Source organism: Bidens hawaiensis, unplaced genomic scaffold, assembly GCF_021521415.1.
Source record: "Bidens hawaiensis isolate Kalapana, Puna unplaced genomic scaffold, B.hawaiensis_p1.1 tig00001382_1, whole genome shotgun sequence".
Lineage (NCBI taxonomy): Eukaryota > Viridiplantae > Streptophyta > Magnoliopsida > Asterales > Asteraceae > Bidens > Bidens hawaiensis.
In genome coordinates, this window is record NW_027491078.1 from 1,119,258 (window position 1) to 1,142,993 (window position 23,736).

The 23,736-nt window shown below is 33.0% G+C and overlaps 1 protein-coding gene across 1 annotated transcript; it reads left to right on the forward strand.

The window, feature by feature from the left end:
• The first annotated feature begins 384 nt into the window (after positions 1 to 384).
• Positions 385 to 17,636, forward strand: LOC143573858 (agamous-like MADS-box protein AP1). The gene is made up of 8 exons (XM_077058637.1): positions 385 to 935; positions 14,725 to 14,800; positions 14,975 to 15,039; positions 15,155 to 15,254; positions 15,340 to 15,381; positions 16,922 to 16,963; positions 17,051 to 17,172; positions 17,340 to 17,636. The coding sequence occupies exons 1-8, from the start codon at positions 751 to 753 to the stop codon at positions 17,458 to 17,460; spliced, it is 753 nt and encodes a 250-aa protein (XP_076914752.1). The 5' UTR covers positions 385 to 750; the 3' UTR covers positions 17,461 to 17,636.
• The last annotated feature ends 6,100 nt before the right edge of the window (positions 17,637 to 23,736 follow it).

Consider the following 23,736-nt stretch of genomic DNA (forward strand, 5'->3'; position numbering starts at 1 on the left):
CCCTTAGATCTTGGGTCGCAATCCCATGATTAACACATCTATACAATTTCCTTGTCCAACCATCACATAAACTACCCTATATTTGTATATGAATAGTCCGGAAAACCCTAAAATCTTTAAAACCTATGAAACTATAAAAAAAATCTAATTAAATCACTACACAGGTCCTTCAAGATGTCGACAACAAGATTCTGTTATCGATTTTGCTAAACATCAACACAAAGAAACCCTCACCGGTCAAGAGATCTTTTTTCAAACGCCCGGCTCATTAAGAGGTTTTTTCTATATCTAATCGGCCCGTTAACTTTAAACTTTACCAAAGTTATACTCGTTTTAAGTTAGTACATTTTCGAACCAAGTTACCATTGCCATATAACCCTTTTGAAAAGGTGAGTACATCTTTTTCTAGACCTGCCCCTTAGAGTACAATTATTATTGTAAGGAGCAAGCAAAAATTTAAATTCTTGGTGTAATTTGTTGATACCTGCCAACAATGCTGAGACATAACTCCCTTGGCATATAAGTTGTTCAGGTGTAAAATATTTCATTTGGTTAATAACTTCTTCCCCCTTTTGCTGAAACATAGAACCCAAGGGTGTTTCAAGTTCATTAGTGAAAAAAGTAAGGGTTCAGTGTAACACAAAAAGCAACTACCCACCCAACAACAACAACAAATTAACAGCTTTCCTTTTGTAGCCAAGAGTATCTTTAGTCTCTGGATTTGGTTTGTTTGGTTTTCTGAACATAGAGATGGGGAGAGGTAAGGTACAACTAAGGAGGATAGAGAACAAGATCAACAGGCAAGTTACTTTCTCAAAGAGGAGAGGTGGCTTATTGAAGAAAGCCCATGAGATCTCAGTTCTTTGTGATGCTGAAGTTGCTTTAATTGTCTTCTCCAACAAAGGAAAGCTCTTTGAGTTTTCAACTGACTCTTGGTACACTTTCTTTTCCTCTTTAATAAATCTACTTTTTTTGTATATTCTTGTTTCAATTAGGGTTCTAAATCTGCAACAATATTCCAACAATATACCCTTTTCTTTCCAAAAACAAATACAACTAAACCTAAAAGAAAAACAAACAATTAAACAATAATTGAATATTATACTTTTTCTTGATCATAAATAAACAAGATGTCCAATCAGCTCAGATCTGAGGAAATTATTATGTTTTCAATGTACTGTTGTATTTTATGTATCATCTTCTATCAATTTAGTTTTGATTCAACAGTGATCTGATGGATAAACTGATCCAACAGTGGACAATATATACAACCTTCAGTTTTTCACTTGGTTTTCAACTTTTCATTAAATTTTTACTTTACTTGTACGTACTTTTAAATAAATATCACGATTAAAGATTTAAGGACCTGATCTCTTTCTGAGATTAATAATCACAAACAAAAGTTTTTTGTTAGTTTAATCTCTCTCTCTTTTTTTTCTGATTTAGTTTCCTGATTTAATAATTGGTTTGATGAAAATTCTACTTTATGAGTTGGTATATTTTTACCATCTTCATGAAAAATTTAGAAAGAATCTGTACGAATTACCTCGTACGAATAGTTGTATTTACATGTTTAGAGTCATCTTTATGATAAAAAGCAGATTTGATTTGTTTCAACTAAAAGGGAAAAAATATCAGTGTTAAAAGATGTAAACCAAATACTTAAACATACGTACATATATATGTTTGTATCTGTGTATTTTTTAAATATCCTTAAATTTTTGATGTGTTAATATTGTTTATATAGCAAGTAATCAGATGATTTCTACTTTTAGTTTATTATTTTCTTTTGCAAATAAAACCCTTTTGACCCTAAATAAAACCCTTTAGCTCCATATAACATCTATATCGAAGATATCTCGTGAAATAAATCCTGATGATCTATCTTTTCATCTTCAATCCATTACTCCATATTCACGTTTTTTGTATTAAAACCTGAGTTGGAAATTCACGTCATTTTTTTACTAGACAATATTTTAAGACTATGATTTGAAGGTGTTGTGACTTGTAAAGAGAATCTATGTACATGGAATCTACGTATATTCTTTAGTGCATATTTTAGACGTACTGCAGGAGTCAATATTTAGCAACCTGGGACGTGTTTGTACACAAAATATTTGTTAGAGATTATTATTTTAAAAAAGATTAATGACTAATGAAACTTTAGTATAAAAGAGTTGATCATTGTTAGCGTTACATATTACGCCTAATATTTAAAAAAAAAAAAAACTAGGAAGAGAAAGGGGATCAGGCTTACAGTACTATTCCTTTTTGATACCCAAGATGAGGCAACGCCAATACAAGATAATTTCAAAAACTAAATGATATGGAATAAATTTCTTGATTTAGCATAAGTCTCTCATTAGGAGTGATCGTATGTTTTTATGGACCTTTTTTTACGCATTTGCAAGTTCCTTTCTAAGTGGTTATTCTCAAACTCCAATTTCAAGTACAGTCTGTTTTCCTCACTAGACTTTTAGTGTGTGCGCCTTTCTTGATACTTGTGATCACTTTATTTTGTTTAAATTTTCTTGGTTGTAAATGTTAAAAGGAACTGGTCTAAGTAGATAACATCCAATGCTTCCGGATATCCTCTCCTCCATAGATGACCCTCTCTGCGAAATAACATCCTAGCATTTGTGTCTACCATGGTATTCATATATCCCTCTGAACTCTTCTAGCGTCATCTTGTTTTAAAAAAGTGTTAGGCTTTCTAAAGCGTTTTGGTCTAAAAAGCCGGGATGAAAGCCAAAAGGCTTCACGTATGGGGAGAGTTAGGTGCTGAAAATACTAATAAATTATGTATAGATAATATTTTAACTGGTTAAATTCTAAACAATAAAGAATAAGATAATAAGATAAATAAATACAAAAAACAAAAAAAGTTCTATGTATGACATATTAAGTACCTCTTAGATACAAGTATTGTCTACATCATGAACATATGATTTCCACAAAGTAGTCACTTTTAGGGTTTTATTTTTAAAAGCATGCAGCTGGGTCCATTTCTCCATCCCAACTTCATTGTGTCCCACAACCTTCTCCATCAAGTGAATCCCTTTAGCCTTCTCCTCATCCCATCTCTCTCATGGGTTGATTGAGAGATATGGTAGCCGATCCGAAGCTTAATTTCTCCCCATGAAATATTATACACGTGAAGCGTTATACCCACCGTCTTGGTCGCCTTTTCACTTTAAGCCCAAGGGGTTTTTTGAAAATCAAGAGTCTCATCTTGAAATATTTCTCAAGTTAAAAGAATGGGACCTAAAAGAATTTTATTGCATCAGATTTATGTCTTTCAATTCTTATCCTTAGCATGAGTGCAAATGCAATTTTCAAATGGTTAATATTAAAAACAATCAAAGAATAGTTCATACAATTGTTAAAAAAAATCCACTCCAGCCCAAAATTTAGGTGACAATATATGCCGAGTCCATGCACCTAAACTAAGCAAATTACTACATTTTGGCTACACATATAATGAAACTAATCTATGAATCACCAATTATATATGTGCATGTTTACACTGGTTTTGGGTGAGAAACAATGGTGTTGGTGAGGAAAAAAAAAAAGAAAATAGAAAACAACAATTGTTAGATCATGTGCAAAAGCTCTAAATGAAACATGATTGAACATTGAGTAACCTAGTTTAATATATGAGTGGCCTAATGATAGAAAATAAATACTTAGGTAGCCGCCGAATACATTATCGATCGCTACATTTACTAAACATGCATGAACCATTAAGATGTATCTTCCTATCAATATCCAGATTTCTTTCTAAAGTAACTCTTTTCTTCTTCATTTCTATTGGCATTTTTAAAAAACTTATTTCTTCACCGGCATCTTCTCAATTTTTCTTCGTCATCTAAGGGTGTGCTTTTTAACCGTATCCGAATACCGTATCCAACCCAAATCCATCCGATTAGAAAATACCCGAAAAACCAAACCCGAACCTTAAATGGGTTGGTTATTGGTTTTTTTTTTCTTAACAAAATACCCGACCTGAACAATCCAAATTAAGCACGATATCCGAAAACAACCCCAACATTTATTGTCTTTTGTAATTTGTAGATGTATTTTGGTTCGGAGTCTTTGGTACTCGAAATATTTATGTTTTATAGTTAGTTTTGGGACTTTTGAACTAATGTTATATTATCATACTATGTTTGAATTTTATGATATTAATTTAGTAGCATGATGATATTTTGTGAATAATATTTTTCTTTTCAATTTACATTGTCCCGGCCTGAACTAACCTAAACCCAACCAACCCGAATGCATATGAGTAAGTTATCATGTCACTTTTTCCTGTCAAAAAATGCGAATAACTTAACCTGAAAAATCCAAAACCCAAAAAATTAACCTGAAGGACGCCCTTTATCGTTGTCCACCCTTTCATAATGAAATTGCTATTATTTTTCTTTCAGGGGCATCTTACTTTCGAGCTTGTTTTCTGTATTTATACCCTAATGTTTTATGTTTTAATTTAAGTGTAAAGTTAAAATGCAAAGGAAGATAAAAATGAGAAGTGTGAGAAGAATTTTTGGCCATACCAAAAAACCCCTAAATAATAATAATAATAATAATAATAATAATAATAATAATAACTCAATATATAAATAAAAAACAAAAAAATTAAAAATCTCAAACGTTTCCCCCGTCATTCCAGTTCCAATAAAAAAAAACCATGAAAAGGCACAATGCTGAAAATGAAGAAACAACACAATGATAAACCAAAAAAAGACACAATAGATCGCAAAATATAATATAATGGCGAACAAAATATGACACAATATTGAGTAATATAACACAATATTAAGAAAAAAAAGATACAATATTAAGAAAAAAAAGACACAATCAATCATGAAAATAAACAAAAAACACAATGATAAACAAAAAGACACAATGATCTTTTTCACTCAAAATTATTATTATTATTTTAAACTAGAAAGACGGTGGAAACATTTTTGTGTTTTTATATCTTATGTTTTGTATTAAAATTTGAGTTATGATTTTTTTATAATTATTTTTTAGGGTTTTTATTTTTACAATCCTTCTCATTTTTTTCCCCTTTGAAGAATAATAATTTGACCATTGATTTAAAACAACAAAATCATAGTTTTGGTTTAAAAAAGCGTTAGGCGAGACGAGGCGTTTTGATCCAAAAAGCTTTAGCGCGAAGCGAGAGCTTCACGTATGTGAGGCACTCAATTTAAAAAATACTAAAAGTTAATTATACATGGTATATTCTACTTGTTAATCAATCATAAAAATAAAACATATTTGCAAAACTAAACATGAATACTTAATGCGTAATTTAAACATTATAAAAGCATATTTAAAAGTTTCAAAACACTTACATTCTTAGAAAACGAGCCGATTAAAAATAAAAGGGGGAAAGTGAATATGGGGCTATTGCACATATAACTTAGATGTGAAACCCATCAAAACTATGTAGTTTTGATTAAAAACCAATTTAACCTTTTACATTTTTAGAAACCAACTCCATTAAAATCTAATTTTTCATTTGTTTATTCCGAAAATCCATCTTTTTGGAAACACCATTTCACCTTTTTAATTTTTTTGAGGCATTTACATATTTCTCCTTCATAAACTTTGAAATTACGTATTTTCCCAAACCATGCTTAAAGTGCATTGTACATTTTGCATTAAACACTTGTATTTTGGAAAAATATGTAATTTCAAAGGTTTAGGAAGGAGAAATATGTAAAAATCCCCTTTTTTTTAAACCGACATTCTTTTTAAAAAATACCACCCATTTCCATCAATTCATCTTCCATATCATAGCTTCATCTCCAATGTTAATGACATAATTAACAAACTTCTATGCTAAGAAAATATAAAAACTGAAAACACCAAGTTATAATATGTGTAAACATTTACTTTTATGATTTTGATTCAAGCCACAAAAATTAATCATGTGTAAGTACAAAACCCATCAGTTTTAGTGAATCCAGGGTTTTGTTTTACGTAACCAATTGAACTACCAAAAATATGAGTGAAAAAGAAGTCAAAACATAATTATCATGGGTTCGTTTACATGATAAATTGAAAAAAGAGAGAGCTGTCTTCCTTGTTATGTAAATCTTTACTGATACATGGTTTTTTAATCTAAAAGACACGCAGACAGTAAAATTAGGTAGTGGGATCCCTTGAAAAAATGGAAGTATCCAAAAGTAATGGAGGTAATTTTGAGCATGAAAAAGGATTAAATTAGGTAAAGTGTTATTTAATCAAAACTACATAGTTTTGACGGGTTTCACATATAATTTATATGTGCAATAGCGTCATATTCACTTTCCCCAAATAAAAAATGTATTACACAAGCATTTAATAATAAAATAATGTGTAAATATATAGTAAAAGTAATAATGAAGAAAAATACCTCTTGAGTCATAAACAAATGTAATAAATAGATGTGTAATAATTGGGAGAGTTTGAACCGATTAAAAATATGAGAGTAATAACCGAGGAGAAAATAAACTTGAACCGTCTGGAAGGTTGACATTTAGACATTTAGAGAAGATAAACTTTGAATATAAAAATTAAAGAGTGGTTTGAATTAAAAATTGATATATATATATATATATATATATAATACGGCTGGGTAATGCTTTACGGTAGGTCCCAATGGTAATATTTCAAGCAGATGAAAACAATTGGTTACATTTTCAATCTAATTTAGACTGCATCACATGAAGCACCGCCTCAAACGCTTCGCGCCTCACCGCTAATACGCCGCTTCAAGCCGCCTCGTGTTTTTTCTCGCCTTACGTTAAATAAGACGTTTTCCAAAACGCCTTAAGCGCCTCACGCCTTAGGCGCGACTTTTTAAACCAAACACATACCCAATATTTGTAAAGGTAAATATATTCCTAATATATACCTGTGGTTTAAATCCTGGGACCACTATGATTCTCATCTACCTTAATTGTTGATGTTGTTAAGGATATTTCATGCAGACACAGTAGTTTTTTGATTCCTTACTCCTGTGTCAGTGTTCCTCAACTATGGAACATACAATCATGCTGATCATCATTGCAAGTCCACTGGCTTTTCTTATTTTATATTCCTTCAACAGTGTTTTATGTCTGACTTATTTGTATCATGTTGAATTAATTCAAGTGAAGTTTCAATGGCCATGTTCAATCACATAATCCATTGTAGGTCTCCTAAAACACGAATCTATCAAACAAATGAATTTGTTTTCGATAATTGATCGAGACGGATGTGGGTAATCATACGATCGAAGAAAAAGATAAAAATAATATAAAGGTTAAATGATTCTGTAATCGGAATAAGAGAGATTAAAATATTGAATAAACACCAACTTCACCCAAGGTAAGCACCTTTGGGTGGGTGATTTACACTAAGAAACACACACTGAAATAGAAACAATAAGTCCTATTTATAGCAAAATACAATAACCTAACATTCTAGAAGTTTTCTCCTCATTGAAGTTAAACGCCTGTATCGAAGCTCTCGTCTCGGATCCGGATTCCTCGCCGACATTACCTATTTGATTAACCATAGTATATTTAATGGGTCTCGCCTTTTTAATATCGTAAGTCACATTTTTTTGCCTTACATTCATATTTTTTGTGGTGTTTATTTCTTCATGTCCTGATAATTTTGTTTGATCTCTACAATTTATTCTGATTATCCTCATTTTGAACAGATTTCTTCCAACTCTATTGATATCCATAATTTAGCAATTAAAAAGTAACAAGATTAGTGACTCAGGGATGACTTTACACATAAAAATTAGGGTGTAATAGAACCGAACAAACACGAACAAGGTTTTGTTCATGTTTATTTGTTAAGAAAATAATGTGTTTACGAGCGGTTTACTAACACTTACCGAACGAGATTTTATGTTTGTGTTCGTTCATTAAGAAAATGAATGTGTTCACGTACGGTTCACGAACACAAACTAACACAAATAAAATCGGCGGAGGCTAGAGATTAAGGTCTATAATAGAACCAAACGAATATAAAATGGGAACAAGGCAAAAGCTACGTGAAAATATGGTTTCCTATTTGGGGTAGTAAAGTAAAGAATATAAAATGTTTAGATAAAGTAAATAAATGTACAGAAAACTTTCATGAACAAAATATACAAACAAACACGAACGAACGTTTATGAACAATTACTGAACGTTTACAAACACAAAACAAAACTGAACGAATGAGGGCTCTGTTCATATTCGTTAATTTACTAAACGAATGAACGAACATAAATGAACTTCCCACTTAACGGTTCATGATCTGTTCGCTAAACATTTGGTTCGCTTACAACCCTAATAATAATTTGTAATGTGTAGGTTTTATTGCTCAAAATTTCAAATCTTCACACACACACACACATATATATATATGTATATATAGGGGTGAGATCAATATAAAACTCTACTAAAAAAAAATGTTAACATTTTTTTTTTCAAAATCTTTTGTAGTTTTTTGTTCTTTCATTCTTCTTATATGTTAATATTGTTAAAAAAACTCGTTGGTGTAGTGCATATGTGCAATAGTTTGTATTGCATATATACAAGAGTGTTGTATTACATAGAAAGCAAAACTACTAACATATTTGATATACACTATTATATATATACAATATAAGACTATTGCACATATCGAATACACGCTATTACGTATATGTAATACAACACTAATGCACATATGCACTACATTGACTTTTATTTAATTTTTAAAACTTTTTGCGTATAATACAACACTATTACACATATATAATACACACTATTGAATATATGCAATTAAACACTATTAAACATATAAAATGCACACTATTACACATATGTAATACAACACTATTGCATATGTGCACTATAACGAATTTTTTTATTATTTTTTTTTCTAGCAATTAAAGAGAAAATAAATATAAGAAGGATGAAAGGAAAAAAAATGAAAATAAATTTTAGAAGTTTTTAAGTACTCTCTAAAGAGGAGTTTTCTACTTGATCATTCCCACATATATATATATATATATGTGTGTGTGTGTAGTTACCGATGGATCACCTAAAAGAAAAACTTTGGGAAACGTCGGTAATCAATCAGTAAATGTCAAATGTTGGTCAACGGTAAAATCCGTCAGTTTTCTCTTTAGAAAGAGTATCAGCTACAACTAATATACCATTGGAGCATCACCAGCATATTTTTGTCAGTTATAACTTTCACAGCCGGAACTTTGACGGAATTGTCTGTCCGTGAAGCCCTGTTTTCTAGTAGTTGTTAAAACAAACGCTTAGCATCATCAACCAAAACTTGTCACAAACATTAAAAAAAGTCCTTAAATTATTGATTCTTAAAATACTAAATTCAGTTACCACGCATTTACTATTACCTTAAATGAAAAAAGAAAATGTAATCAGAATATCAATAATATAGTCAAAATAACTATTATACTTAACTTAAATAAACGAATAATGAAATAGCTTCAACGAAACATACAACTTTAGTATAGAGTTTCTTGATAAGCTATGGACTAGTTTCTTTAGTCTCTTTCCACATTCCCACAAATTCACGTATGGTAAAATCGTTTGAGTTGTAGGTCTCTCGTCATTCTCTCATCTAAAAAGAATGTAACATGAGCTCTTCAATTCCAATGTGAGTTTCAACACTTGTGTGTTGGTTAGTTTATTCACTTCCTCTCTTTAGTTATCAGTCTCAATATCTTGATATGTCATATCAACGTTAACCTTGGATTTATCATGAAAACGCCCAACTCCTTGTCAAGGGAGAAATCTATATAGTGGATCAGCCTCTTCATATTGACAAGAGGTCGATAGCTAATGGCTAATACTAGCAACACCTCTCTTGCTGGCAATGATGCATTAAACACCTCTCAAGCTCACAATCGTTTCACTACCAACATGGTTTTGATTATTTTGATATCAATACCAACATCTTGATGTGATCATCTTGATATGCCACATCAACATCACATCAAGATTCACTGATTTCAACTTTGTAAGCGAAAAGTCAATATAATGGAATGGCATGTTAACAAGAGTCCGATAATAATGACTAGTGCTACCAAAACTTTTCTTGCTCAAACTTGGGCACTGTATAACACCATATTAGCCACAGTCGTCATTTTTATTGCACTTTGCACCATCTAGATCATATTTCTTCATGGATCATGCAGATTTTATTGGCATCAACATAGAGATCATCAAACATATAACACAAACAATCAAAACATGATATCAATTATAAGAACTATGTTTTACTTAATTAAATTGCACGATGACAAAATAGAAAAGGTAACCTAATTTTAATTTCCGGTCGGAACTATTTTTCTGTAAAATACAAAAGGAATTATTAAAAAGCTTAGTGATGACTTTTCTTGGAGTTATGGGAATATTTATTTGCATCCCAATTCCATTGATATACCTGTGCATTCTATCCAATTCGCTTTATGTTTGTTATTCATGGTCTCCATTAATTTGTAAAATTGTTGGCAAAAAGAATAAGAAAACAAAGGACTAGTGCTTTAGAGGTGATTGTGTCACATGTTTCTTTAGCTTAAAATGACATATAAATGCACAAAAAATATGTAATCTATGTGTCGTCTTCCTCCAATCATGTGAAACGGGGTTTTCTTTATAGCTGCGCGCAAAGTGTTCAATGAAATGTCTTTTTAAGTTTTAGTATCGTTTTGTCATATTTTATGACAACTCATTCCTCTACTTTGAACAGCTCATGGTCGTGTCCGTTCTGTGCGTTTAATTGTTGTTCGAATGGTGGAGCGGGAAATAAGGGGATTTTTCGTTTGATCTCTCATCTCAAGAGTGTGCACCTTACTAAAGAAGAACGTAAAAGTGTGTTGCGGGAGGCAATCTCTACAGACCATGGCTTGTTTTTGAAAGTGGATGAAACATTGAAGGTGTTGGATCAATGGTTGTGTGGGGATTGCATGAACCTTCAGAGCTTGAAACGTGCTTGTCATCACCCTAATGGCATTGTGAAGTTTAATGATCATGCAATTGACTTGGATACATACATTATTGGGATTTCGAAACCTTTTATCAAGGGCCCCGAGACAACTGTTCATGAGTCCTTCGTGATGGATGTCTCCCTCCTTGATCGTGTACTTAAGGCACCTATCGTTACCGTCAAGAGTATCCCTCATAGTTGTCGGATGGCCTTTTCGCAAGCTTTGAAAACAACACTCTATAAAGTGGTTGCTCAACCAGATTCTGTTGATGCGTGGGTTAGGCTGTTACTTCTTCCTCGTTGCACTTTACAGGTGTTCAGACCCAAAAATAGGCACGAAAGAAGGTCCGGGAATAAGAAAGCCATGCAACATCATTCAATAATGAGTTCTTTAGCCACATGGGGGAAAGTTAACGGTATTACCATGTTAATTAAAAATCTGTTAAATGGTTCTGGTTTGAGGTCCTTAGGCCAAGGTGACATGGATATTCAAAAGGAGGGGGATCTTGTCAACAATAACATTAAATAGTGTCTTCGAAAAGTTGCGGATGGTCACTTTACTGCTGCAGTAAAGGTGTTATGCTCATCTGGTGTTGCACCTTACAATTCTCATACCACAAAGGCTTTAGAAGCTAAACACCCGTACAAGAAGCCGCCGGCTATGCCGAACATGACTTATTCCGAGCCTCCTCTTGTGGCGGAGGTTGATAGTGTCCTTGGTTGCATTAAATCGTTTCCCAAAGGAACTTCGTTTGGGAGGGACGGTTTGAGAGCGCAACATATTTTGGATGCTCTTTGTGGAGAAGGGTCGGCTATTGCCACTGACCTCATATGTGCTATCACTGCAGTGGTTAATTTATGGTTAGGAGGGAGATGTCTGTCTACTTTAGCAGAATTTGTCGCGTCTACTCCTCTTACACCGCTTTTAAAACCCGACAACGGGATTCGACCTATTGTAGTGGGTACTATATGGAGGCGTTTGGTTTCTAAGGTGGCTATGAAAGGGGTTGGCAAAGAAATAACCAAATACCTTAATGATTTCCAGTTTGGGGTTGGTGTGTCGGGTGGTGCGGAAGCCATATTACATAGCGCCAACAGGGTATTGAGTGAGCGCTACACTGATGGGTCTCTTACAATGCTTACAGTTGATTTTTCTAATGCATTTAATATGGTGGATAAATCAGCTTTACTTCATGAGGTAAGGATCAGATGCCCTTCTATTTCCTTGTGGGTGGAATTTTTATATGGGCAGCCATCAAGACTATATCTTGGGGATGATAATATTTGGTCCACCACAGGGGTTCAACAAGGAGACCTATTGGGACGACTCCTTTTTTCCCTGGTTTTACACCTCCTTGTGCATCAGATTCGAGACAATTGTAAGCTTCTTCTTCATGCCTGGTATCTTGATGATGGGACAGTCATTGGAGATTCAATTGAGGTGGCTAAAGTGCTGGATATCATTAAGGTGACGGGTCCAACTTTGGGTCTTGAACTGAATATTAAGAAAACTGAGCTATTTTGGTCTTCTTGTGATGGTATGAAGTCTCGTGACGGTTTATTCCCTGCTGACATCAGGAGACCATTATTAGGGGTGAAGCTTCTTGGGGGAGCTGTTAGTAAAGACACCGGGTTTATTAAGGGTTTGGCAAAGAAGAGAGCTACTAATGTTGTTGATTTGATGCGTCTTCTCCCAAAACTTGGTGACCCGCAGAGTGAGTTACTTTTGCTTCGATCATGTATGGGTATTGCTAAACTTTTCTTCGGTTTGAGAACATGCCAACCTGTACACATGATGGAAGCAGTGGTGTTTTTTGATAAGGGATTGCGTGAGGCGATCGAGGACATTGTAGTTTGTGGAGGTCCTTTCTTTGGAGACCTCCAATGGCGACTTGCTTCCTTACCCATTAAGAATGGGGGTTTGGGGTTGTATTCGGCAGTAGAGGCTTCCTCTTATGCGTTTGTGGCCTCGAGAGCCCAATCGTGGGTGCTTCAGGATCACATTTTGCGAGACAGTGGTATATGTGGGATGGATTCTGATTATTCTTGTGCTCTGGCTTGTCTTCGTGATATAATTCCAAGCTTCGATTTTAGCAGTTTCTCTAACAAAGAGACCGCCCCCTCTAAAGCCCAGCATGCATTGGCGAGCACTCTTTTTAGTAAAATTGTTCACGACATGGAGTCACACTTTAACATGACAAGCAGACAAAAAGCCATTTTTGAGTGTCTACAAGCACCACATGCTCAAGATTTTCTTCTTGCTATCCCTATAGATGGGTTAGGCCAGCATATGTCTCCAGTGGAGTATCGTAGTATCCTTAAGTATCGCCTTATGATTCCTCTATTTTCGGTTGATGAGATATGTCCTGTTTGTCGTAAAGCGTGTTTAGACTCATATAGGGAGCACGCGGCGCACTGTAAAAAGCTCCCGGGGTTCAAGTACCGACACGATCTGGTTAGGGATGTGCTCTTTAATATATTCAGGCGAGCTGGAATTTCTGTTAAGAAAGAAGCACCTGTGAATTTCTTGACTGAGCTGTCGGAGGGAAGATCATCTCTTCGACCGGCTGACATTTTGGTGTTTGGATGGATAGGAGGGAAACACGTGTGTGTGGATTTAACAGGTGTTTCTCCTTTGGTGGGCTTAGGGAGTAGTGGTTTCGCGGTCGGTCAAGCCGCATTAAAAGTTGCTTCAGGTAAGGTGGCAAAACATGAAAAGGCGTGTCTTGACAACCAACATGTATTTATTCCTTTTGCTTTTGACACTTTTGGTTTCCTCGGAAGCTGTGGAGCTACTTACCCGTGTTCAGCGGGTCATGCATAGTAATGTTATGACTCCAAGATCAGTAAATATAGTTTTTAAAAGATTGGGTTTTGCGATTCAAAAAGGGGTAGCGGCGCAGCTTGTTGCCCGCTTGCCTTCTGTTTCGATGTAATCCAAATAACCATATTAAAATAAATTGTTCCATAAAAAAAAAGCAATAAATAGGAATCTAAACTACTAAGCCATTAAGGTAATTTAGTAGCAAATTAGTACTACGTATGAGGGAACATCTCTTCTTGCTCTACTCCTGGCATACTAAAAGGGTACATGCCACTAGAGGTATAGTATCACTGATCTTCAAATGTAGGAATTGCAATTGCCTTTGTTCATAAATCTAAGATCAATAGGAATAGCTAATTGCTCAGGGTCCAATGATCTATGGATATGTTAAATTCAAATGTGACCTAGTAAATCAACCATTTTCGCAACCAAAAAAATAAAGAAAAAAACTCTTGATTACAGTAACTTACCATACTGCTAATGTTGTCCTCCAATCATGAAATAATTAAGAGTCTACTGTCACATCTTCAAACCTTTGGATTAGATGTTATTTACAAATTGTAGATCTTTAATCTTAGAACAATGATTCAAAAATTGTTGACATAATTCTTATCCGGATCCGAAGTAAAAGTCCATCAAGATATCAAGTTGAAGTTTGAAATTGTCTATAATTTTCAGTTTGCTTATTATTTATATAATTATGTTTTATAGAAGCCACAGTTTTCTGTTTAGTTTAAATATCATCATATTGTAAAATCTGAGTGGTCGAGTTATATTAACAAAGTAAAAGAGTTGACGCAGGTTGCTTAAAAAAAGTCTTTGAGTGTGTTCATGTCAATCGATCATATACCATTGTTTAGGCCAACATAAATTAGACTTGTAAATACATTTAACATTCTGGTTATGATTTGTCACAGCATGGACAGCATCTTGGAGCGATATGAGCGATATTCTTACACTGAGAGGCAGCTAGACGCGGCAGATGCTACTCCAGTACTATCCTAGCTCAAATTCAGTTATTCTCCCAACAAAAAATCAGTTTTTTGTACCTGATTCCTGAATTTCACTCATGACTGATGTTTTTGTCTAGTTACATTTAAATGAGTTTTAAATTTAGCTAATTGTTTTACTTTTACTTGATGATATTAAATCTTTATATATTCACAGAGAAGCTGGACTCTAGAGTACAACAAACTCAAATCTAGGGCTGAGCTTTTACAAAGAAATCACAGGTAACAGTATTTTTTTATTTTGTTAAAAAATATCAATTTCCTTCTTTTTTTTAAAAACAATTTTAGTTTATAGGAAACTAATTGTTTGGAGTTGGTTGTTTACGTAACTGTTTAGGCACTATATGGGTGAAGATATTGAGTCATTGAGCTTGAAAGAAATCCAAAATCTGGAGCAACAGCTTGATACTGGCCTCAAGAACATTCGAACACGAAAGGTAAGTACGCACACTTGTAGAGTATTTATTTTGTTAATGTATATTTTCAGATCATGGGTTCACTTGACGATGTTTTGTCTTGTAGAACCAACTCCTGCATGAATCAATCTCCGAGCTTCAGAAAAAGGTGTGCCTCTTTTTCTTTCCTTATTGCTTTAATAAGAGTAGCTAATCCTGTTAGGGCTACCAAAATACAAATAATAATGTATATGCTAGGCAAGAAAAACACATTAGTTATTACTTAAACTAGAGGTGTTCAAAGTCGGATATCTGGACTTTCTATTGAATATCCTAACTTCGGATATCCGGACCTTTCGAATAGTGGATTTCACTATCCGAATCCCTGAATCCGAAATTTCTGATATCCGAAGTTCAGATATCCAATCGGTTAGTGAATCGGATATCCAAAAATCTGTAAAAAAAAAACTAATAATTATAAAAAAAATTCAAAGAGCTACTTTTAAAAATTTGTTGTATATATATACAAAATATCCAAAATCCAAAAAGTTAGCCGAAAATTATCCAAAATATCCGAAATCTCCGAAAAATTATTTGAAATGTCCAAAAATTATGCGAAATTTATAAATAATATTTATTATTGAATATTTAAAAAACTAAGTTGGATAGTTCTCCTAACCATCCAAAAATTTTCAAAATCAATATCAGAATCCGAAAATTCGGATATCTGAGATTCAATGTATCCAAAATTTCAGATATCCGAATTTTTGAATAATTCGGATTTTCGAATATCTCAAATACGGAATCGAATTTCTTTGAACGTCTCCCTGAAACATTGTCCCCACTCAACTTAAGTCTAAAACAATTTCTTAATTCCCCATGTAGTGAATACATTGTATACATACACACATACATAAACTATTTTTTGATTATTTATTTTGTTGTTTTACTATGGATTCTGCTACGAAATGTATTATTTTATTTATAATAATGTATTTTTAACAAAAACTTTTATTTCGTTACTACAAATTTTTATTAAACAATTTAATTTATTTATTTTTCAGATATTTATTTCCTTGATATTGCTATGTAGTTTGTTACATATTTTATTAAATTACTTTCGACATTTTCGAAATTGTTATTTCTCGATTTTGCTACCGATTTTATTTCATTATTTGTTTAAATATTTGTTTTCTCAATTTTACAACAGAGTTTACTACGAAATTCATATGCAACGGAATAAAGCGTAGCTACGGATATATTCACACCGTGGCAAAACTCTTAAGTTTGCTACGGATTTGTTGAAGTTTTTTAAATACTTATTGTCACAGTTTTGCTATGGATTTCATTTGCGACCAATATCCAAAGATAAGCTATGGCAAAATATGTTAGTAGCTAATTCGTAGCAAAAGTTGCAACCGTTTTCTCCGTAACAAATACCTGTTTTTATAGTAAACACCTCCATATACTAGCTTATTTGTAATTTTGAAGCTCTGGCTTATTTACCTTACATTAGCATTCATGTATCATGTCTAGTAAAAATTTATATATGTGGATTGAAATATATTCTTCAACACAAAAGTTGAAGAAAACATACAAGGATACATTGAGAAAAAGAAAGCATAATATAAATATCAAATATCCATTTTCAATACATTGTTTTTAACTACTTCATCCTTATTCTAATGCATAATGAATATAACCACCAGGGAAAGGCCATACAGGAGCAGAACACTACTTTGACAAAGAAAGTAAGTTGTGGTCCATTTTTAAGTTATCCCAAATTTATCTGTCATACAGTGCAATTTAATGATACTAAACCCTCATTCAATGAATAGATCAAGGAGAAGGAGAAAGACAAGACAATGCCACCACAAAGCACTCAGTGGGAAATGCATAACTATGTCGACCATGATACAACCTTCCTCATGCCGCCGCCACCTCCCACGATCAATATGGGGTACTCATCTTCTTGAGTAACAAACAAATGCTCTTCTAATGCAGTGTTAGTTCTATCAATGATTCTTATAATGAGAAAACCTTGATATTAATTATTTTTCTAGTTAATAGCAAAATCAGGACTGCCTTAATTATGTTTAACTTGTTTATTTTATATATGTGATGTAGGGGAGATTATAACAACCAAGGTGGTGGTGGTAGTAGTGAAGGAGCTGATAGGAGGACTAATGAGCTTGACCTAAGTCTGCAGCCAATATATTCATGCCACATGAGGTGCTTTCCTTCTTAAGGTGCTCACCTGTTGACTCGTCAACGCTTAAGCGATTATGGATAATGATCATGTTAATCATATATTTATTAAGAAATTAAGAAACTAATAAAAAACCAACAATCAAGTGTGTGGTATGTTTGCTCAAGACTATTTGGCTATTGTAATCTAATCATAATGACATAAACCATGTTTGCTGAAACTACTATGTAAGGTATGTATAAAAGAGGATTTATTTATTGTACGTATGTGACGTTTTATAATTATGGTGTTTGGTCCTTAATCTACTTGAGGAAACGAACAACAAATTAATCATATGCACACTACTACAAAAATGCTAAGAACGGTTTAAAAAAAATTTCCCGCATATAACTAGGATTTTAAATCAAGTTATATGACTTAAAAGATACCCGGTAGTGTTTTATTGGTTTGACCATAATATGACCCAAGTTATATAATATTCGCATGCCGATGGCCTCTTGGATTAGTGGCCCATGTCCCCCCCCCCCCCCCCCCTCTCTTGGATTAGTCCCCCCTTAAAATTAGTGTGCTTGTTCACCGTGACAATACACCGTTATTCATGGGAATTTACTAGCACAGTAAACGAATAATAATAATAATAATAATAATAACAACAACTTATAGTTTTCTATATTAATGTTCTCTTTTCTGCTTTAGAAATTAGTTCCTTTTTTTCATTTGAAAGGCCTTTGGAAATTAGATTGATAACTAAAGGGGTACAAATCGGGTTTTTCGAATACCCGGTTCTGGATATGGAATCGGGTTCGGGTATGACGGTATTGAAAAGCATGTATTGGCAATACCCGGGTAGGGTTCGAGTCAGGGTATTGTCTCCCAAAATCATACCCTATGCATCGGATTCAGATCGGGTATTTGAATGCCCTATTTCAGGGTTTCGTGCTTTTATTTGAATACCCAATTTCCGGGATATTGAAAAACCCTATTTTCAAAATTTTTTCGGGGTATTTTACGGATAGAGATTGGGTGTTTTTTAAGGAGTTGCAATTTTTTAGGGTATTTTACAGGTTTTTCGGGTATTGAAAAAACCCGGTTCCAGTTTTCGGATATTACCGGATACAAATCAGGTCTGGTTCCAGGTACATGTTTTGATACTGAAATGCATACTCTATCCGTACACTACGAGTAGGATCAGGTATGGGTTTAGGTAATGAAAACCCGGTTCTGGGTTCGGTTTTTTTGTGCACTTCTATTGATATCTAGAATTAGAATTGTTGATTAGAAAATTGCATTTGAACACTTTTACTTGGGTTTATAAGCAATTTTTTGAGTATTTGAAATTGTCGAAGTTTTTTGGTTTTTAATTTTCAACAACCCTGAAACCAGGAACGCAATCAGGTTTTTGGTTGTTATGTCCAACCTGTAAATATGTTAAAGTTTGTAATGTTTAATTAAACAGGGGGCATACTAGCGCATTTAATCTATGTTTGGATTAATGAGTTAAGTATGTCATGTATTTTCAGGTTAGGGCTAATATTTTTGACATATATAAATATGGGTAGTGTTTGTGTTGATCAAATTTAACCCGCAATAAAAAATAGCCAACTAATTAACATGATAAAAATAATAAAAGCCAAGTGGTCGAGGATGAGTTCTCAACATTAGAGGTGTACAAAACCGGTTTTAAACCCAAACCGAACCGGTTTGGTCAATAGCTGGTCAAAACCGGTTTGACTCAAACCGGTTCGGTTTATAAACCGGTTTCGACACAGGCCGACCTGGTCACGTCGGTTCGGTTCGTTTCGGTTTATAAACCGGTTTTAGCCGGTTTTAAACCGGTTTTTCTCAAGCCGGTTCGGTTTTAAAACCGGTTTGATAGATCTTAAGGGAAACCGGTCCTGAACCTGGCGATTTGGGTCGGGTTGGGAACCAGTTTGGGTGAAACCGGTTTTAAAACCAAACCGGTTCGGTTTGGTTTGCCTAAAACCGGTCCCAAACCGGTTTTTTTGTACACCTCTACTCAACATGTTAAAGAACATAAAAATACAACTATGAACTATACAACTCCGCAACATATCCATCAGATTTGGGCCTGATATTTGTACGAGCCCCACTTGGCATGGACCTAATAAAGCAAATCCTAGAGAAGTCCAGCCCACTGTATTAAACCTTTCTCCCTAGTCCCTAGTTACCAAGATAATTATAATTTGATGGATAAGATAAAATGGTTCGTCTCAAGATGATTATTAAAATTTTAAAAGATATGAAATAATGCAGTATAGATACATTAGAGGTTTAATGTTTAATATTAAGTCTCTAATTAATAAGAGACTCTTTATCCATGCATGGCTCTATATATAAGAGTTCTTATGTGTCTCATTTAGATTAGAGAAAAAGAATTCTTAGAGAAGAGTGAACACTTGAAGACTACATATGTGGGAACCTATAGAGAGGAGTACTCTTTACTCGTTTCCATCACCATCTTATTCATCCATATTTCTTTTCAACAACACCACTTTATCTAATGCAATCACCGGTGTGAGTGCCATCTCCGGCAGTAGACACACTGTTCCGGTTGTTGTACCCTGGGAGACATACAGACTCCTTAGTAGAGACCTAAATCTGTTTTAAGGGAAACGTATTTAATACGTGCCTCAACCACGCTCAATATATATATATATATATATATATATATATATATATATATATATATATATATATATATATATATATATATATATATATATATTGTTTTGTTCATCTTTTGTTGCAGTTAATGGAGTTAGCCACACCAAGGAAAACTAAGACGAATGTGAAGATACCCAACAGGTGGAATACGCGAGTCAAGAAGTTTCTGTTAAAGTTCTCACCAAAGAAATCAACATGAATTTTTATATTAGCATAAGTTGCACTTTACATTTATAACTATTTGGTTTTGTACACGGTATTGCACTGTGGTATTTCTATTGTATAACGAGAGTATCGTTATACTTATTTTATTTTCTTATTTTTAAATAATATTGTGACCCATGTCCTACGTGAACTTCCCTACTTGAAAGCCACCTACTCAATGTAAGCTCCCCCGTATTACGGGGGTTGTTTTACATTATTCGTTTTTAATATTTATATATGTATATTTGGATTTTAATTTTATTTATTGTAAGAAAGTTAATAATTAATACACTTGAGGTTTGATGATAAAATGGTTTCACAAATAAATGATATGTTATAATCCGGTTTAAAAGTTATCTGGGTTTGGTGATACCCATTACCCGCTTATTTTCTTTATTATAAAATTGTTTCTTAATTATAGATAATAACTTTTTTTAAATAAAATAGGATAATCATTTTTAGTATATTCCTATTTTATAGGATTTTCATATAAAATATTTGATGATATTATTTTTTAATATAATGAGATGTTATACACCGTTTAAGAGCTATCTGGGTTTGGTGAGACCTTTAACCCGTGAATTCGGGTCAAATGCGTGAGAAGCCTTCATTTACAAATAAATCAATCTGATGGCTTGAGAGAATGGTTGTTTTACATTTTTTATTTTTTAATATTTATTTTATGGATTTTAATTTTCTTTATTGTAAGAAAGTTAATAATATACTTAGAGTTAGATGATGAAAGGGTTTCATAAATATTTTAATTTTCTTTATTTTAAGAAAGTTAATAATTTACTTAGAGTTTGATTATGAAAGGGTTTCATAAATATTTTAATTTTCTTTATTTTAAGAAAGTTAATAATATACTTAGGGTTTGATGATGAAAGGGTTTCATAAATAAATGATATGTTATAACTCGTTTAAAAACATTCTGAATTTGGTGACCCATGACCAGCTTATGTTTTTTACTATAAAATTGTTTATTAATTATAAATAATATTTTTTTTCTTTTTAAATTGGATATTAAATTTTAGTATATCCCTATTTTATAGGATTTTCATATCAAATAATTAGTAAGATTAATTTTTAATTTAATGAGATGTTATAACCCGTTTAAGAGCTATTTGGTTTTGATAAGACCCATACTCATGAATTTGGGTTAAATCAATGAGAGACCTCTATTTAACAATCAAGAAATCTGATGGCTTTCATAAAAAGGGGGAGCGACCATATCGTGACACATAGGATTTTAGAGTTTTCGTTTATATATATTATAGATGGCTCATCTTATTATCAATATTTAAGTTTATCATAGGGTATTAGGGTGTGTGTAAGAAAACGAAAAAAAAACAATTCAAAATCAAAAACCAAATAAACAATTTCAAACAAAAACCAGCGATCTGGTTTTATGTTTCCTTAATAACCGAACTTTCAGTCCGGTTTCAGTTTAGTATATAACAAAACAGAGAAAGATAAAACGAACTGAATTTATGGATTTTCTTCTTTTATTTTGAATTTTGTGTAACTTATAACAATTTAGTAAATAGTGTAAATCATATAGTTTATGCTTTAGGCAAAATGTATGATAACAATTCAGTATTGACCAAAAAAAGCGATTAAGAGAATTTTATTTTGTTTCAATTTTTTCTAGGCTCAAAAAGTTCAAGCCTAAATGAAAAAACCGAAAAACCCAAAGCTAAAATAAAAATACCTAATGGTTTTAAAAGCTAAAAACCAAAACATCAGTTTTGGTTTTCTGTTTAGTTTTAGCTTAAAACTAACCAAAACTAACATACCCCGCTCCTAGCTTATCATATTATTATTATTATTATTATTATTATTATGACAGAAAAAGAGAAGGTGGTCAAAGTGGTACAATATTTAAATTAGGCCATTTACATATACCCCCTTTCTAACTTTCCTTATTAGATATTTTCTCAATGCTAAACTTTTAATTACATATTTCCCCTCTCTAAACCATATATATTACATATCTCTTCATTTCATTAAAATTAGCTTACTAAATGACCATTTTATCCTTAATAAACTAATTTACATATATCATCTTTTTAATAGTAACAATTACATATATCTCAAATTTAAACCCAAACCGAGTCGATTTTAAGACAACCATATGCAAATTATAACAATATCAATTAGCGCTTGCAGTCTCCATAAAAATCGTCAGAAAAAGTAGACATACTAGACATAAAATCGACAGAAAAAGAAACCTGGCGCTTGGACATTACTGCGATCCAACGCAGGAAGAATGGAAGCAATCGATGTTTGTAAGTTACTGAGCAATGAAACGCCGGATGAATGAAAGCCGATGTCGTTGTTTCTGTCATATGTTTAATTTTTTTCATTAGGGTATTGTGAATTGAAAAGGGTAAATGTGTAATTGCATATAAAAAGAAAAAAATATGTAAATAAACTTTGAAAATATATATAATAATAAAAGTTAAGAAAGGAATACATCTAAAAATCTCATTTAAATTTAGAAAGTGCTATGGTCTGAAAACACAAAACGATTGTTGTGAGAAAAAAAAACAATTTAATATTATCTATATAAAAAGCCCCCACTTTTTCAAGTCAGCTGGACCAATAATAAGTCGCCACGTCAGCTATCTTCCTTCTAAAACTTTTTATTTAAGCCTAGTCTCCTGTACTTGAACTCGAAGTCCACGCAGACATTCTATGGCTTACGTTGAACGAGGTACGTTACCTTTTCTTCTCTAATCGAACATGTTCTTCCAGTCAATCTATATGATCTTCAAATAATGTGTTTTCGATCCATAGCTGTATGTTTCAGTTGAGTAGTTGTGGTTGATTAGATCAATTACATGAATTTATAGTTTAAATTGATTTAAATTTGAAATCGAAGTATTTTAAGGTGTGCTTGATTGCTTATTGTGATTTATTTTGTGTGTTAATAGAAACTTCAGTCTATAGCCTTAACGAGCCCTAGCCGAGCTTGAGCCTCTGATAGTGCTTGTTTTGTTATTGAGCTTGAGCTTAAGAGTCGAGCCTTGTATGGGAAGATTGTTTAGGCTTGTCGAGCTTAGTGTCAAATTAAGTTAAACTCTTTTGAACTTCTATGTATCATTGAATAATTTCACATTGCACTAATGAGCTCGAGAGTTGAGACGAGTTTTGGCACGTTTAAGGTACTACACACGCACGAGCTTGTGCCGAGCTTTGTCTCCTTTACACAAACACGAGCTTGCGTTTTGGCTCGTTTAAGTTACTACACACACACGAGCTCGAGCCAAGCTTAGGCTCGTTAAAGTTTTTCTTAAAATGTATAAAAATAATAGAAGACGTGAATAAATTAATCAATTAATAACAAACAAGCTGAGCTGAACTCGAGCTTGATGAAACAACTCACGACCCGAGTTCAGAAGAAGAGCTCGAAACAAGCTGAGC

Bases quoted from the DNA above. Each gene is read 5' to 3' on its own strand.
- LOC143573858 (XM_077058637.1), top strand. From the start codon at position 751: ATGGGGAGAGGTAAGGTACAACTAAGGAGGATAGAGAACAAGATCAAC. The intron at 15,255-15,339 runs GTAAGTACGCAC...TTTGTCTTGTAG, and splicing joins AGAACATTCGAACACGAAAG to AACCAACTCCTGCATGAATC. The intron at 17,173-17,339 runs GTACTCATCTTC...TATGTGATGTAG, and splicing joins CCTCCCACGATCAATATGGG to GGGAGATTATAACAACCAAG.